General features: G+C 30.9%; 2 protein-coding genes across 3 annotated transcripts; one reads left to right on the top strand and one right to left on the bottom strand.

The window, feature by feature from the left end:
- The first annotated feature begins 26 nt into the window (after positions 1-26).
- LOC134712350 (cytochrome c oxidase assembly factor 6 homolog) lies at positions 27-4,038 on the top strand. Of its 2 annotated transcripts, none has more exons than XM_063573804.1 (3): positions 27-128; positions 2,262-2,462; positions 3,825-4,038. In XM_063573804.1, the coding sequence occupies exons 2-3, from the start codon at positions 2,286-2,288 to the stop codon at positions 3,945-3,947; spliced, it is 300 nt and encodes a 99-aa protein (XP_063429874.1). In that variant the 5' UTR covers positions 27-128; positions 2,262-2,285; the 3' UTR covers positions 3,948-4,038. The 2 variants fall into 2 exon arrangements, with proteins under 2 accessions (XP_063429874.1, XP_063429875.1); XM_063573805.1 differs by having other exon boundaries at positions 64-128; positions 2,265-2,462.
- A 5,652-nt stretch (positions 4,039-9,690) lies between these two features.
- LOC134712347 (breast cancer metastasis-suppressor 1-like protein-A) lies at positions 9,691-18,185 on the bottom strand. The gene is made up of 9 exons (XM_063573802.1): positions 17,949-18,185; positions 16,826-16,916; positions 15,832-15,959; positions 14,781-14,860; positions 14,433-14,529; positions 13,779-13,871; positions 13,131-13,195; positions 12,239-12,290; positions 9,691-11,011 (listed from the first exon to the last, which is right to left on the bottom strand). Exons 1-8 carry the CDS (start codon positions 18,073-18,075, stop codon positions 12,246-12,248), a joined length of 726 nt encoding a protein of 241 aa, XP_063429872.1. The 5' UTR covers positions 18,076-18,185; the 3' UTR covers positions 9,691-11,011; positions 12,239-12,245.
- Between the last annotated feature and the right edge of the window lie 1,121 nt (positions 18,186-19,306).

Raw genomic sequence — 19,306 nt, 5'->3', positions numbered from 1 at the left:
GTATCAACATCTATCAGAGATTTAAACCAGGAAAAGGCACTATTTCTACGCGTTATTAGTTCATTTGGGATGTTGTTGGTCATTTCCGTTGTTTCATAAATCCACTAAGATTTTGACATTGAGTAAAGGTACCTTGTCTTTGAAAGTTACATTATTTTGATACAATCAAGAGAACAGTTTAACATTGCAAGATAATGCTGTTTCAAATTCAAATCAAAAGTTTTATGGAAAACAATCAAATTCCTTAAATTATTAAAAACATGTCAAATATTGAAATAAGAAATAAAAGAATATATATGTTTAATGGTCTATTAGTATTTAGTACTCTAAATGTGGTTTAATTATGTAAAACAGTATGAAAAAATTCCTATTGAACGTGATTGACTCCATAACATGTCGGTTTCGTTTAAATCATTGTCAATGGTCACTTGGTAAATCAACCTTTATTGACGGGCAGTGGCAAATACTTATTCATTTCATCAGACATATTTTTGTTTGGCGTTCTACGTTCTATTGAGGTTAATGCTATTTAGGAATTTGCGACACTTGGATATGTCATATAATAAATGAACAGGGTTTATTTTGTTAAGGGGCAGACATTTATTTTTGTGATGTCAGTTTAAACTATAAATGGCAGATGAATGGAGTTAATATAAAAAAAGAAGATGTGGTGTGATTGCCAATGGGACAAGAATCAGGTCTGTTCAGACCCAATCAAAGAACTTTTACAAAAATCTTCTCTGAAACTACTGGGCCAAATTTGACCAAACTTGGCCACAATCATCATTGGGGTATCTTATTAAAAAATGTGTTTGGTGACCCGGGCAACCATCCAAGACGGCCACCATGGCTATAAATAGAACAAAGGGGTAATATGCAGTTTTTGGCTTTAACTCAAAAACCAAAGCGTTTACATAAATCTGACATGTTATAAAATTGTTTATCAGGTCAAGATCCATCTGCCCTGAAATTTTCAGATGAATCAGACAATCCGTTGTTAGGTTGCTGCCCCTGAATTGGTAATTTGAAGGAAATTTTGCTGTTTTTGGTTTTTATCTTGAATAGTATTTTAGATAGAGATAAACTGTAAACAGCAATAATGTTAGCAAAGTAAGATTTACAAATAAGTCAACATGACCAAAATGGTCAGTTGACCTCTTTAGGAGTTATTGCCTTCTATAGTAAATTTTTAACCATTTTTCGTAAGTCTTAGTAATCTCTTAGAAAAATCTTCTCCTCTGAAACTACCAGGCTAAATTTAACCAAACTTGGCCACAATCATCATTGGGGTATCTAGTTTGAAAAATGTGTTTAGTGACTCGGCCAACCAACCAAGATGGCTGCCATGGCTAAAAATAGAATATAGGGGTAAAATGCAGTTGTTGGCTTATAACTCAAAAACCAAAGAAATTAGAGCAAATCTGACAAAGGAGGTGAATTTGTTAATCAGGTCAAAATCTATCTGCCTTGGAATTTTCAGATGAATCCGAAAACCAGTTGTTAAGTAGCTGGCCCTGAATTGGTAATTTTAAGGAAATTTTGCTGTTTTTTGTTGTTATCTTGAATATTTTTATAAATAGAGATAAACTGTAACAGCAATAATGTTCATCAAAGTAAGACTTAAAAATAAGTCAACATGACCAAAATGGTCAATGGTCAAATTCCAAATGAGTTATTGCCCTTTATAGTAAATTTTTAACAATTTTCATAAAATTTGTAAATTTTTTACTAATATTTTCCACTGAAACTACTGGGCCAATCATTATAGATAGAGATAATTGTAAGCAGCAAGAATGTTCAGTGTAGTAAGATCTACAAACACTTCACTATCACCAAAACACAATTTTGTCATGAATCCATCTGTGTACTTTGTTGAATATTCACTTAAACCAATATGAGCGGACACAGGCTCTTTAGAGCCTCTAGTTTAATCATCCAAAAATTAATCATACTCAGTGTTCCAAAACAATGCCACTGTTAATTTTAACACAACCTTTTGCAGTTGATGCATGGACCCCTATCTACAAAAATGCCAACATGACCAAAATCATTGAGGAATAATGGCTTTGAAATAATAAAAATGTTGATTTATTTTTAGTGTCTAGCTGTACTTGCCAAAGATCATTTTGTCATTTGATTGCTGTCTCTTTGGTATAAATTGTATACCCACAATGACATCTATTCATACTGATCAGTAGTTGAAGTTTCTTCAATATTTATTTTGCAAATATATAATATATAATAAGATTTTTATTTTTCAGTAGCTACAAATGTAAATGTGAACAATGTCAGAATCTGTAGGTCCTATTTCTGGAAAAGCTGACAGAGAAAAATGTTGGGGAGCAAGAGATAACTATTGGAACTGTTTATCTAGACATGAAGAGAAACTAGGAAAAGAAAAAGCATCAGAAAAGTGTGCAGAACTCAGAAAGCCATATGAATCATTTTGTTCGAGAACATGGGTAAACTATTATTATTACATTATATTTAATTCATTTTTTTAAAAGATAGTTAAACTAGATGTGTGGAAACGACACAAATGGCCCGTCTCAAAAAATTGAAAAACTGCAATTTCAACAACACTAATGGACACAACCTTGATGGTAGTCTCACATATCAATATATATCGTATAACTGTGATTTTCAACAATTTATCAAAGTCCAAAGCCTGTTATTTCGGCAAAAATTATCTGAGTGGAACTTACCTTAAACTTGATCTGTAACTCATCTTGGTTAACTTACATACCAAATATTCTCCCAATATCTGAAGGCTTTTAGAAAAAAAGTCTGTATAATGGTTTGTTGCGGAATGACAGAATGAAAGAATAATGGACAAGGTTAAAACTATATGGCAACCTCAACTTCGTTGCGGGCCATAAAAATAGATTGTCTTTTTTTCTATGAATGCTGTGAAACCTGTTATGCATGTAATCATGATTTAATTATAATTGCTGGTCTTAAGAAATACTGTAAACCAACTTATTTTTCGTGGATACTTGATTTTGCATTACTCAAGATTTTCAAATTTTCATGACTTTATTCATAAAGGAGAGATCAAAGTTTTAAGTTTTAGTGACAATTAATTTCACATTATTCTTCTACTTGCAAAAGTTACAAAAATAAATTAATTTCGAAAGTAAAGTGGTAGGTCAATTCAAAGATGTATTAATAAAAAGAAGTATATTGACCTTGGACTTTGTCCTCAGGAGATATTCTACTTTCAGGTCTAGATATCTCTGTGTTGACCTCATGCACACATACAAGTTGTTCAATCATATATATTTTCTATTTAAAATAGATTTAAGGGTCTCATTGATTTTAAAATTATAATGCATGGACTTTTTTTTCTCTTTAGTCATACTGTTGTCTCTTTGACACATTCACCATTTCCATTTTCAATTTTACCATTATAATCATTCTCTGCTATCATTGTTAAAATTCAATATAAGGAAGTAGGTCTAACACAGGGCTCTAAATCATGTTCAACAAAAAATTGTAATTATAATACTCTGACCAAATCAGTTTATAAATTATACTTGTTCAACAACCTCTCAACAGTCTTTGTCAATCATATTTTACCCATGAGAGACTTTCAAATCAAATCAAATCAAATAATTTTATTGGTGTCAATTCCTATACAGAAATGATACCAGATGACATTTACAGAATACATTTATTTTTATACAAATAAAAAAAAAACAACAACAACAACAAAAAAACATATTTTCGCAATAAGAGATACATATTTTATATCTACATTGCATGGAGGTTATTAAAATATGCTTCTTCATCAGTGATTTGAAATATTTTGTTATATTTTTTAGGTAAAACATTTCGATAGACGGAGAGAATATTTAAAATTTAGAGCAAAAGTTGAATCTGGAGAAAACCCTTTACCAGAAGAAAAAGAGTTCAAAATTTCAGGATATAAACCAGAATCATCATGATTTTGTTGACAGATGTAATTTTATGTGATATTGTAAATATTTCATGTATTATACATATACCTAAAATATCAATTAAATCGTTCATATACTGGCATATGTTATTTCTGAAAGAAGAAGTTGACCTAGAGGATCTAAACAAGGGACTTTCACTCCAAGCAAACCTATGATAGGACCCTGGTTTGAGGTCTGAAGGAAAACAGAGCTTTGATAGACAAATTGTTAAACATATTTTGCTAGTAATGAATAAATAAAGTTAGTTATTACATACCTGCTGTTGTTTTTTTCTATGGTCGGGTTGTTGTCTCTTTGATACATTCCCCATTTCCATTCTCAATTTTATTGTTGATATTTAAGCTTAGCGTTGTTTGATGTAAAGTACATAAAGGTCATCCATCATATACATCTATGAATACATCCAGATATCTTCTATACATTCTAGTCCTTATATTATCCAAGAGAAATTAATATTGAACATTAAACCAAGAAAATAAGGTGAAAGTCATTTGACCCTGCTAAACCGACATGTACACCATATGATGCCATACACAAGATAACATATTGCTCATAATATCTGATAAACTCAGCGAAAAAATCATGAAAATATGGCCACAGTCATACAAGACCTGCCAGAAATATAATCCACAAAAAGAAATCAAATGCTGAAATGTCTAACCTTCTTTACTGCCCATTGCTTTTATGTTGATATTCCTAAATATAAAGCTTTACTTCAATTATCACATAAACTTAACCCATATATGATCCAAGAAAATAAGGTCAAGGTATGATAAACCAAACTGGAAATACACATTAACACCTTAGTCAATCCATACACCAAAAATGCTTTAAATATAGTTGATCTATTGCACATTGTGTCAAAGAAAAAGACTTTAACCAGGAAAAATTACATTGACAAATGAACCATGAAAATGAGGTCAAGGTCAGAAATGCAACAGACATAATCACCTTACAATCATTCCATGCACCAAATATAGTTGACCTAATGATTCAAGTATTTAAATAAATGGGGAATGTGTCCATCGGACACAGATGATGCACCTGCATGTCTATCATAGAAAGTTATAAAGGGACATAACTGAAAAACGGTAAAAATGATGCTGTCAAAAGGAGTAGATCCAGTAAGGTTAGATTTTGGCCTCAAATTTCAAGTTCATCTACCGAAAGTTTTTGGACACTTTTTAAACACTTAAGTGTCTATTTCAATTGATTCGATTAGTTTTTATGAAAGATTTTAACTGATTCAGTCATTAAAAATGCTCTGATTCAAGGTTAAATATGAACCAGATGCTCCGCAGGGCATAGCTTTATACGACCGCAGAGGTTGAACCCTGAACGGTTGGGGCAAGTATGGACACAACATTCAAGCTGGATTCAGCTCTAAATTTGGATTGTGATTAAATAGTTGACACCGCATAGGTTTCTGACACAGAATGAATGTGTTCTAATGAAATTAAAAATTTTGTTTTCTCTTAGAGCAATTCACTATGCTGTTGAATATTAATCCTCTCAAAAAATGTTTGAAGAAATTTTCTTTTTATTTATGAAATTTCAAATGAGAAAAATTGAACCCAATTTTTTTAATCACATCCCCCTTTCCCTTATTCCAAAACTAATCTCAATTAAAATTTCTAATGGAGTTTGCAACAATAACTACTCATTTAAATACATCATAAAATATTAAGATGTAAAAAAAACTGCTTGTTATCACTGAATGGTTAAGGTTATTTTTAATTTTTCAGTTGGTAGTAAAAAGTGAACATACATTGTATATTGTATATAACAAAGATTTAAGTTGATTCTGGACAAAGAAAGATAACTCTTATTAAATTTTTTTTTTGCTATTTCCCAATATTGTGCAATTAGATATTTCTTGCCATTGTGAAATACTTTGCAATTGAAAAGACTTGCTATTGCACAATACTTAATATAATAATTTTAGATCCTGATTTGGACCAACTTGAAAACTGGGCCCATAATCAAAAATCTAAGTTCATATTTAGATTCAGCATATCAAAGAACCCCAAGATTTCAATTTTTGTTAAAATCAAACTAAGTTAAATTTTGGACCCTTTGGACTTTAATGTAGACCAATTTGAAAACAGGACCAAAAATGAAGAATCTACATGCACAGTTAGATTTGGCATATCAAAGAACCCCATTTATTCAATTTTTGATGAAATCAAACAAAGTTTAATTTTGGACCCCGATTTGGACCAACTTGAAAACTGGGCCAATAATCAAGAATCTAAGTACATTTTTAGATTCAGCATATCAAAGAACCCAACCAATTCATTTTTTGTCAAAATCAAACTAAGTTTAATTTTGGACCCTTTGGACCTTAATGTAGACCAATAAGAAAACGGGACCAAAAGTTAAGAATCTACATACACAGTTAGATTCGGCATATCAAAGAACCCAGATTATTCAATTTTGATGAAATCAAACAAAGTTAAATTTTGGACCCTTTGGGCCCCTTATTCCTAAACTGTTGGGACCAAAACTCCCAAAATCAATACCAACCTTCCTTTTATGGTCATAAACCTTGTTTAAATTTCATAGATTTCTATTTACTTATACTAATGTTATGGTGCGAAAACCAAGAAAAATGCTTATTTGGGTCCCTTTTTGGCCCCTAATTCCTAAACTGTTGGGACCTTAACTCCCAAAATCAATACCAACCTTCCTTTTGTGGTCATAAACATTGTGTTTAAATTTCATTGATTTCTATTTCCTAAAACTAAAGTAATTGTGCGAAAACCAAGAATAATGCTTATTTGGGCCCTTTTTTGGCCCTTAATTCCTAAACTTTTGAAACCAAAACTCTCAAAATCAATCCCAACCTTTCTTTTGTGGTCATAAACCTTGTGTCAAAATTTCATAGATTTCTATTAATATAAACTAAAGTTATAGTGCGAAAACCAAGAAAATGCTTATTTGGGCCCTTTTTGGCCCCTAATTCCTAAAATGTTGGGACCAAAACTCTAAAAATCAATACCAACCTTCCTTTTGTGGTCATAAACCTTGTGTTAAAATTTCATAGATTTCTATTCACTTTTACTAAAGTTAAAGTGCGAAAACTAAAAGTATTCTGACGACGCAGATGACGACGCCAACGTGATAGCAATATACGACGAAAATTTTTTCAAATTTTGCGGTCGTATAAAAATCTATCAAATATGCCAAAAAACGTCACTTTTCGGATGGTTTATGTCAAAAATGAAAGTGGCCACATCCGTGTTCATCCTCAACCTTTAAATATGTTTTTGTATTATCATCAAATACAACTTACATTTCAATATTATGAATGAACATGAATGCGGCCTCAGGATTTCAGTAATTTAGCATGATTTAATGAAGCTAGAACGCGAAATGTGTGCATTGTATTGTCAAAAACAGCTCATATCTATGTAGCAGAAGCCTTTTACTTACCAAAGTATAGCATAAAGATTACATTTTCACAATTTTCTAAAACTGCTATATTTCGGGGCCAAAATGGTGTCTTACTGAACCTTCTCCTTTGTACCTGATATGAAATTTGTGGTAACAGAAATTCTGAATAAGTTTTACAACATTTGGTTGAGGCAAACTAAAGTAAGCTTAAGAGAACAGAACAAAAAAATCAGCAATTTTTATTTCATTTGTGAAGGGCATAACTCTAGAATGATTAAAGTGATGTCACAAAAAGCAAACTTGATATGTGTTCTGTGGTAATTAACATTCCGTACATGTTTCATAACATTTGGTTAAAGCACACTATTAAAAGTTAGAGAAAGGAAACACACTTTGGGACTTATGTACAAACAGATAGGTGTAAAACTAAATGCCTACAGGGGCATAAAAAATGATGTAAATTTGTCATTTAAAGGCAATTACTCCTTTTGCATGCATTTGACAGGTCAACTCCACATGATGCAACACAGTCCTCCTAAATATGAGAGCTTTCTGTAAACTGGTCTACGAGGTGTGTTCAAATGGTGTTACAAGTAATGACAAAACTTGTCAAGACCTATAACTGCAGTAAATATGGAAGAAAAAAATTGTGGTATATGTATATGGTCAACTACACAAGTTCTTCCAAGTATGAAGATTTTCTGTGATGTGGGCAGTATGCCCAGAGTTGCATTCTGGAGGTGTTGTTAAATCTTCATTTTAGGGCAGATCTTCATTTTAGGGCAGATGTATAATTTTGGGTAAAACAACAGAAATTCATATTTTCCCTGTAATAGTTTACTGATTATTGACCCCTGTGTTCTAATTTGACCATAGCAGTTATGTTGGTTGGGAGGCTTGGTTCATCAGACAAAATTTTTAAATGAATAAATGGGGAATGTGTCCATGGGACACAAAAGATGATGCCAATGCTTGCAAAACATTAAAAAGGGACATAACTTACAATACCCAAATTTGTATTTAATCTGAGGTTTGTTATAATTAGTGTTGTGTACAAGTTTCATAACATTTTTTTGAGGCAAACTAAAGTTAAAAATTGGAAACGAAAAATTCAGCAATTTTTCCATTTGTAAAGGGGCATAATTCTAGAATGTTAAAAATGACACCGCCAAAATTACAACAAGATCTGAGTGTTGTGGAAATAACAATTGTGTATAAGTTTCATAACATTTGGTTGAGGCAAACTAAAGATTGAGAATGGAAACAAAAATTTCAGCAACTTACCCTTTGATAAGGAGTATAACTCTACAATGGTAAAAGTGATGCTACCAAAATTTTATCTTGATCTGTTTTGTTGTAATAAACATTGTATTTAAGATTCAAAACATTTACCGGTAGTTGAGGTAAACTTAAGTTAAATAAATTGCTTCCCTAAACGCAGCTGGATACTACCAGAGGTTCAACCCTGAACAGTTGGGGCAAAATTGACACAATACTCACTCTTGATGCAGGTCTGAATTGTAATTAATTATTTGACACAGATTAACTATTGTCAAAGAACTTGGAATTGGTTATATGATTTGAATTTATATATTTTTTGCTTATGCTGTTGCAAATTGACCCCCACAAAAAAAAAGTTGACCCCTTTTTTCTTTCTTTCTTTTGTGCAATACACTATGGTGTTAGGGAATTGACCACCACCCCAACCAACCCCTAAAGAAATTGTGAAAAGTCTTATTAACTCAGGCAGAAAAAATGTGTTCAACTGTTTAAACATTTCACTGTGGTATAATACTGTTACTTTAATTATTCATCCCTCATTTCATAGATTTTGTTTTTAAATTGTACCTTAGATCAAATTTATTCATTCAGTGTATGTTCACTTGCGTTAATGTCTTGATTGAGTTAAGCCATTTCAATTGATATTTTATAGTGGGTCTTTCTACTTTGTGATGTTACAATATCGTTACAGATAAGGGTGAAGGTTGGTACTTATTAAAAAAAACGTTTAAACCTGCTGCAATTGTTTGCTCCTGTCCTATGTCAAAAATGTGATGTTCAGTAGTTGTCATTTGTTGATGTGGTTTATAAGTGTTTCTCGTTTTTAATACAGATAGGACTGTTGTTTTCCTGTTTGAATGGTTTAACACTAGTAATTTTTGGGGCCCTTTATAGCTTGGTGATCTGTGTGAGCCAAGACTCCATGTTGAAGACCTATAATGGTTAACTTTTTATAAATTGGAACTTAGATAGAGAGTGGTCTCATTAGCACTCAAATGGTCATACCCCATCTTATATCTATAAAGTTCATCAAGTATATGTTAATAATTGTAAGTGTTTTTTAATATTTTATTTGACAATGATCACAATATCATTCTTTGATATACACTAAAACTTAACAGCATGAACCAAACATAAAATAAATGAGACATACAAACAAAATACAACTAAGACATGATTTCAGATTGTTTTTTTTTAATGATCTATGTTCAACCAAAAATGGTTATGCACCAGCTCATAAAATAGGCCCAAATCTAACTCTGCTGCTTACTGAATTGAAAATTAATTGATGTAGTGATTAATAATAAGCATGATTATTTTAAAAGTTTTTCTCAAACATTCACAATATATTACAAAATTCTTTTAAAAAGTTATAAAATGTTTTAAAATTTGATTACTAGTAAACTTGAAGATACAAAAATATGCATCCATCACAATTTCCATTTCATTATTGAAACCAAAAAATCTGTGTCAAAATCTTATTTTAAGATATATTCAGAATGTGTGTCTTGTAAATCACTTGACCCTCACAGATCAAAGATATTTATTTCTACTACAACCATGTACAAAAATGTAAAAAATGTAACAGACATCACATAACACATTATGGAAATAAATGTCTTATGAAATGTGCTTTGTAATATAATTTGGGGTGTAACTCCAATGATTCAATTTTATAAATTGTCCTGTAGTGATATAAGGCTAGAAAACTAAATGATTAACCCTCCTTTGTATTTTTTATCTCCTATAACTATTCAATTATATCTTCTATTTCTTAATTCTAGAGGAAAGGTCTTTTCCTCAAAACATTTTTTATATCCTCATAAATTCACAATCCATTGGAATTTAGCATCCCATACACAATATGTAGCTTGAATTAAGCTTGGTTACATAAACTCTTTCATAATAATTGATAAAAACAATAATTTGGCACAGTTTATAAAAACCTATCATTTGTACTTCTGATAACCAGTTACAATTACAAATAATCCTTTACCTAAAAAACAACTCTTTTCTTTGCTTTACTCAGGGTTTCTGACGTTAATTTTTCAAACAAAATGAATACCTAAATTAAATGAAATAATGAAATGGAACGTAGTCACTCTTTCATACTTGGTACACCATCCATCATTCAAACATAAAAAAATGCCATTTTGATGGTCAAAGAATTACAATGTACTATCATTTCATTTAACATTTCAGTACAACTTTGAATCTTTGATATGCAACTTTCTGTCTGTTGTACAACACAGCACTGGTGCCCAAAAGATTCACCAATAAACCAGGTACCAGATAAATGCCTCTGTTCTGTCATTTCTGGTTCCCTAAGTTCTGGGGTGAACTATCACAGACTGCTTGGAATTCCTTCTTTACCTCTGCAATATTCAATTAATATATCATTGGCAAAAGGGCCATTTGCTACATTTATAAAACAAGCGGCTGTCAGAGCAACTACAAAATGATTTATTACCATTTACTTGTGTCCTGGCATTTTTCAATATCCCAAGAACCATAACTGCTGATAAGTCATGCAAGTGAAAGTGAAAATCGTCAATATTAAATTTGATCTCCATTTTGTCATCAGTAACACCATATTAAAATTTGAAAAGGTTTAGTTGAATGGTTTATGAGTAAATGCAACAGCATGACTGGAAACAAAATGTTTCAATCTTTCAAGAACCATAACTCCTGAACAGAAAAAAGTGAAAATCACCAATTTTAAACTTGACCTCAATTTTGTCATCAGTAACATGTTTAAATTTGAAAAAGCTTAGGTTGAACGGTTCATGAGTAAATACAAGGACACAACTGGAAACACCATTTTTCAATCATTTAAGAACCATACATTTTGTAACTCCTTAACGGTAAAAGTATTGAACTTGACCTCCATTTTGTCATCAGGAACAACATATCAAAATTTTAAAAGCTTTGGTTGAACAGTTCATGAGTAAATGCATGGACACAACTGGAAACACCATTTTTCAATCTTTCAAGAACCATTACTCCGTAATGGTAAAAGTCAAAATCATCATTATTGAACTTGACCTCCGTTTCGTTTTCATTAACAACATATTAAAATTTTAAAAACTTGAGTTGAATGGTTGATGAGTAAATGCACAGACACAATTTGGCTTCTGCCTGCCCGCCTGAACAGCCGCCCACCTTACATCCCAAAATCGATAACCGACATTTTTGTCACAATAATCTGGTTGAAAAATATTTTTTTTGTTTGTTTGAAACAATATACATGAAAAGCAGGATATTGAAATAATACTTCATTACTAGCAGTTATCAAAATTTGATTAAATTTTGTCAAAATACTAAAGCTGAAAACACATGGCTGATATTGTCTTGCTAGTCCATAGTTCAACCTCATTTAATCTGTATTCATGCAACCTTTACCCTTAGCTAGTGATGGGATGCACATGGCTCAATTGGTTCAGGTAATAAATAGAGAAAATAAAACATTGTAAAGTGAAACAAGAGGGCCATCACTTGAATTTCTAAATGTATCTTCTCACTTTTAAAATGTATATGTATACAATGTACCATAAACTCTTTTTCATTTATGTACTTTTTTTAAATTGGTTAAACATACTTACAATGAATTCAGAATTCACACTCTAATTTCCTCTTCTGACTATGTTTTAATGCCTGAAATGTGACAATGATTGTGAAATGGATTAATTTGTATAACAATAAATATTCTTTCAACATACTGAATATTTGAATAAAAAATATGTTTAACGAATAAAATTTTTTAAAGAATCAGTAAACAGGAAGAAGTGTTTCACATTTTATAACTCATCACTGTCAAACTGTTGAATAAATAAGTTCTGATCAGCTGTTCTTGGAAATTGTAACAGTGAAATTTTTTGACAAACCAATGGATGGATTGACTTTAGTGAATGCACTATAGCAACAACCACTATGAGAGTTGGAGAATGTATATATAGAGCACTACTTTACACAAAGACCTAAAGCTATTCCATATAATTTGTGGATTTAACAATTATTTATTAAATGCAAAATATGTTTTTTAGGGGGCAGCTGAAGGACACCTATGGGTGCGTGAATTCTCGCTACATTGAAGACCCATTGGTGGACTTCGGCTGTTGTCTGCTCTATGGTCAGGTTGTTGTCGCTTTGACACATTCCCCATTTCCTTTCTCAATTTTATCCATTAGAAATTTTCTGATTTATTGTAGAATCAAATATACATAAGGGAGAAAAAATTGAAACTAATAAAATAAAACCTATATGTAATAAATATTGAATGCAGGAATGTTAACTACATTGGAAATATGGATGTTATGCACAATAATTAATATACTTTTTACTTATGGTAAGACCATATTATCTGCAAGCTATATGATTGGTAACATGTATATCCAATACCTTATCTTCTGATACCAATTCTACAGTGTACTTACAAGGTAAATGATGACACAAATTAGCTGAAGATCAAATTCAATAAATTTTGAAAATGCTTACCTTTTTAATTTCTGTCCAATCTTCAATAATATCTACATCTCTCAAAAGATACACAATATATGGTCCTAAAAAATAAAAATAAAAATCAGTAAAATCCTTTTAAATCTTTTAGACAGGCAGATTTAATCATGTATTGCACAACTGCTTAAACATGTTAAATGTATGGAAAAAGAGTGACATAATATATCCTTAATTTCCTTTATCAAGTTTCTTTAAAATATGTGAATATTGCATTTTATTAGACTGGCTAAATGTTAATTTCTTGTTTTGCATTTTATTGTAAATTTTGTGATTTTGAGATATAATAATCATAGGTAACCAGTCTTTGAAAATCTTTGGATACTATCATACAACTTCCAAACTGTATTACCTACATTAATTCCTAAAGGAGTTTGACAATATTTGGCCCAATTATTTCAAAATAAAAGATTTTATTCAAAAGTTTACAAAGAAAATGGACAACAACGAAAGTCACTAAGTGTGACCAAAAATGAATGCATAAATTTCAAACATCAACTCTGGAAATTTAAGTCCAAAATATTCAACAGATTAATCAGTATATGTACATTGAATCAAAGAATAATATTCACACTCAAATTGAAATTTTGACACTAGAATAAAGAATGTTTGTATGAGAAAGTTGCAAACCTGTGATTGTAACTGGCTTTTTCCTTCGATCTGTAGAAAAAGAATCATTTTTCTTTTTGTTTTTCTTTGAAATATGAGATTCATGCCATAAATCTGTAAAAATAATAATAAACAATATTCAAACATTACTAAAGTACCATATCTTAAATGTTATCTTTCATTAGTGCATCAATATCAAAACTGATACAAAATAATCAGTATTTGTAATTACAATAATATACATATCAATTTTTGTTTTATATGCATCTAGTTTTAAACTTTTTAAGCAGTAGACTTAAAACACAATTTTGACTTTGATTAAACAGATTTGGAGTAAAGTTATCTTATGTAAATCTATAAATCATTAAAAGGAATTACTTGTGTTACCATGTAGTTCTCATTTTTGCCCTTAAAGTATAAACATCAGATATTATTAAGAGCTATGGTTTCTTTAAAACAGACATCTATATAAAAGTCTGTTGATAATTCAAGCCATATTTTTTCAATACTTTATTCTTTGTATATTTTTACTATAAAACAGTTAAGCACATTGTCTGATGGTGAGGGTACTTTTTAATAGGTTCTAATATTTTTTTTTTTTTTTACAGATTGTACTTTTCTACCATCTGACTTTATTTCTCAAACACTTGTGCATCCTTTTCCATGAGAGATTACCTGAAGATATGTCTATATTATGTCTATCTTCCTCCAGTCTTCTGATCTTATCCTCTAAATCAGCTTTTATTGAGTCATACAACAGGGCCTTTTCACTCTAAAAATATAACAAATCCTGATAATCCTCATTATCTATTTTGGTATATACAAATATGAATGTTTTGTAACAAGAGAAATAGCATGTAAGCATGTTTAAAAGTAGTCCTAAGTGTCAAGTTTAATCATAAAACTGTTCCCAATTTATTTTTTATTTTTTTATTTGCGAAAGCATAAATAACAGATAGCAGAGAGCAATACATAAAATAGTATATATGACACAGTAAAAATATGTATATAAATAAAATATACCTCCATATTTTGTTTTGCACCAATTTCTTCACTTTCAACTTTTCTTTGAATATTTTGTTTCATGTACTCTCTCAAAATGCCTGAAATAAATCAATACATCACATTGTTGATGAGCTTCTTAAGTGTTTCTTATTTCTCATATTTTACCTAGATAAGACCTGTGGTTTTCCTATATGAATGGTATTACAGTAGTCATTTTTAGTGGTTTACATCTACAAATTGTGACTTGGATGGAGAGTTGTCTCATTGGCACTCATACCACATCTTCTTATATCTATCAGCACTATAACAGAATCACGATTTTAACTTCATAAACCATGAGATTTTTTATATCTAAGAGAGAAATTATTGTTACAATCATTTAATATGATATTCTCAACCTGTATTGGACTGAAAATAATATTGAGATTATGCTGCATAAAGTTTGGAAACATTGGAAACTTCTTTTGCTAAATTTTACATTGAACAAAATCATATGATCATTAATAGATTCTCTTCAATTTTGATAAAGTACTATTTAATTAATAATTTTATTTTTTTATTTTTGAAGTGAGTGATGGCTGAATAAATATGTTTGCTTGCTTGTATGTACAGTATTGTTATTACATAGTCAATAAAATTTCCTGATCACTGAATTCAGTGTCTTCAACAACTTCAGAGTACTTTAAATATATACATAGAAAAGAAAAGGGAGGACAGATTTAATTATTTCTATTTTAGCCATAGGAACCACCATCAAACATTTGTTTTTCATTGTCAAATGGAATACAAAACTGACAACAAAAATCAAACTCAGAAGTTGTGTATCTAGTCAGAAAATACCTGCAAATATTGTATGGCTGATTATTCAAATTCTCCATTGATAGTTTTAAACTAAAAACAGCAAGTTTCACTGTACATGCAAGAAAAGAAATTTTCTTATTGTACTACAATAAAATTATATCGATCCGATTGGATTGATTTTTTTAAAGTGTTATTTTTTTAGTACATGTACTAATATATGTATAATTTGTAACATCATAAACAAGGGGAGACAACAGACAAGACTAACCTGCTACTTCTATGTTTATCCTCATGTTTTCTTGTAATTCTGCCAAAGGATTTAAATACTCTACTGCTTTTCCTGCCTTCATCTCAATCAGTTTCTGTTCTATCTGACTCATTCTTTCCTTGTATAGTCTAATGGTACAAAAATACATTGTCTATTATTTTAATGTTATATTTCTAATTAGCAGAAGACTTATATTTAAAACTTCAATTTGTCCAAAAAATAATGTTTTGCTACTACAAATCTAGTATTGTTTAATACTACATTCAATCAGAATTTGATTTCTATGATTTAAAAATAATTCTGATGGAACTTTCTTTACTGTCATGAAGGAATCAGTTGTTTATTTAACACCTTTGACTGGATGCATACATTTGGACATAAGGATCATAGATAATTTAATAGTAAATATATAATAAGTTGCTTCGCTGAGGGCAGCTGGATACGACCACAGAGGTCCAACTCTGAACAGTTATTGGTTATAGGATTACAATTTATATATAATTTTTTATTGCTTTCGCCCCTCCACCCTCTTTTTTCCAAAAAATGTTTGCAGTCGTATAAAAGTACTACACTATATTTCAGTGCAAACCCCACTAAGTCTTTTATGAATTTTAAATGTATGACATACAAGAGTTAGCAATAATACCCGCCAAAAATTCTTACTGAATTTAATGTAAATATTAATTTAACAAAGTTCGTCATTTCAAAAAGGATTGCAATTAAGCACACACATACAAGTTCTACTGTCACTGAGCTACTAGAGTCACGTAGAGTGTAAGTAGTTCAACTACTGTATCACTAGCCTGTCAACACTGAGTCTGAGGCTATGAGTAGGAACTGCATGTAGCAAGTGCATTAAGATAGTTTTCCTAAAGAAGGTCAGTGGTTTTCTCTGACTTCCTCTACCTGTACATACAGATGGCCTCGACATAGCAACCATGCTAAAAGTAGTGTCCCCATTTATTTATTTTTATAGTAACAAGTTCTAACATACTGCTCTTTTATATCAGAAAACTGCCTTTCCAGATCTGCCATTTCATCTAAACAATGAGTTCTTCTGTGGTCATATTCTTCTTCATCTAGGTCTGCAAAACAAATAAAGAAAATACATTTGTACATAATATCCAAATTTATTTATTTTTGCAACTTAATGCTTTCATCAGGCCTCGTCATAAACACAATCTTCCCTACTTAAATTAGGGGGGGTGTCTTAAATATTAACAATCGACATTCCTCTACTTTAAAAACAAACAAAAAAACTTTGCCAAAAGTGGCACTCAATTGTTTTCATATAGAATGGATGCTGTTCTGATAAACAGATATTTAGAAGTTCACATGAGTTTGCTCCTTTGTCTAGTCTATTATCTATAAATATCACACGTGAATAGCTAAGTTTTACTCTTTTTTAAATAAAAGTTGTCAAAGTAAACATTTTCAAAGAAACATTTTTATATTATCAAAATGTTCATAAATGTACTGATCAATATTGATTTATTGACATCCCTGACACTAATTCGCTACCATTTTTTTCTGTGTGTACATGTAGTTACCTTTACTTGAGTCCTCTCTCCATTATACAAGTTGGACATGTTGGAAGTACTTGTATATAAGTGATACGGCATTGCATACAGTAACATGTGTATGATGTATTAATCTGTACTTGCTTGATGGGTCTTAGACTCTTTGCATTTCAACAATGTAGATGTATTGACTGGGTGAAGTGTCATGTCTAAAAGTTTTCTACATGTACACATGGCATGAAATGAAAATAACCACTATCTTCAAGGTGGCGCATATAGAAAGTATTGGCATACACATTAAGTCGTTCATATCGTCAAAGACTTAGGTACAAAATAGGTGTGATAAGACATGACTATAACTCTACATAACTTCAGTGACAATATGGTATATAAGCCATAATTTATAAATGTCAAACATTGTCAAATGTCTAAATGAAAGAAAATAGTCGATTTCTAGACATTTTTTTGTGAAAGAAAGGGGACGTGACAATCCAGCAAATGATCATATACTGATAAATAAGGAATATTGATAATGAGTAGCATTCAAAGTTAAAGAAAGACTACCACACTTTTCTCTCGAAATTTGAAATTATTTACCAGATATTTCGTCGTCGTCAACAGAGCCAGATTCTGATTCTTCGTCTGAGCTTTTATCGCTTTCAGCTGGTTCGTGGTCCATCTCCTCTTCTTCTGTTTCATTTTTCTCACTTTCAATTGTCGGCATTCTTTTAAATATGAGATATAACAGAATAAGAGATTCTTTACTTTAAAATAATGTAAAATGCGGTAAACGGAAGTTGTATTTTCAAGAGAAAACATTTCAATTACGCATGCGTTTTGGAAAATACCTACTTTCGGATGTTCTTTGGTTTTAACCATACAAGTTCATAACGCGCCTAAATACAAAATCAAAAGCAGTGACGCACCAACCTCTTCATGTTTCGCATTGCTTGCTGCTCGCTTAGCATCACTGTGCTTAGCATCCAGTCATTTTTTTATTACCGACTGTTGCAGTGTTAACAGGATGCACAAAAAAATACAGGCGTTTTAAATTTTTGAAGCTGCTATAGGCGATGCGAGACAACTCGGACCGTCAATACTAGTTCCGATCCAATAAAAACCTCTATACATTTTTAATAGTATTAAACAATGTTGTTTTCTTATATTATATATATATATATGTCTCTAATTTATGTCTAATCGTACGTACTTGCTTGTAATGTCATGAAAGCTCTTTATAGGGCCCCTTCATTGGAAATAAAATATTCTTAGTCTTATAATTCATAATCAACTCACTGAGACAATGTATTTAAGATAATTTGAACTTAATATATATACGATTATAAAGTTTTAGATTTTATATTCAAAATCATTCTGGTTTTAATCAGACTGTGTTATATCATACATATAATACAATTATATATGTTCTGGCCATGTTTAACATGGTGTTGCTAAATTTGAAAAAAAACCACCATATTATATCATCCAATTTATTACATGGGGGTTAGGAGGGATCCTGATCCCGAAATCCCGGGCTTAAAACACGAAATACCGAGGTCTCCAATTTAAATAAATTAAAACCCCGACATCCCTAAATTCGATAAAAACAAGAATGTGTCCTAAGAACACGGATCCCCCACCCGCACTATCATTTCCCATGTTCAATGGACCGTGAAATTGGGTAAAAAATATAATTTGGCACTAAAATCAGAAAGATCGTACCATAAAGGGAACATGTGTACTAGGTTTCAAGTTGTTTGGTCTTCAACTTCATCAAAAACTACCTTGACCAAAAACTTTAACCTGAAACTCCTACTTTTATTTTCTATGTTTAGTGGACCGTGAAATTGAGGTCAAAACTCTAATTTGGCTTTGAAATTAGAAAGATCTTATCATAAGCAACAAGTGTACTAAGTTTCAAGTTGATTGGACTTCAGCTTCATCAAAAACTACCT

This window comes from Mytilus trossulus, chromosome 3 (genome assembly GCF_036588685.1).
Source record: "Mytilus trossulus isolate FHL-02 chromosome 3, PNRI_Mtr1.1.1.hap1, whole genome shotgun sequence".
NCBI lineage: Eukaryota > Metazoa > Mollusca > Bivalvia > Mytilida > Mytilidae > Mytilus > Mytilus trossulus.
The sequence above is the reverse complement of the archived record's forward strand: the minus strand, read 5'-3'. Positions and strand labels throughout refer to the sequence as shown.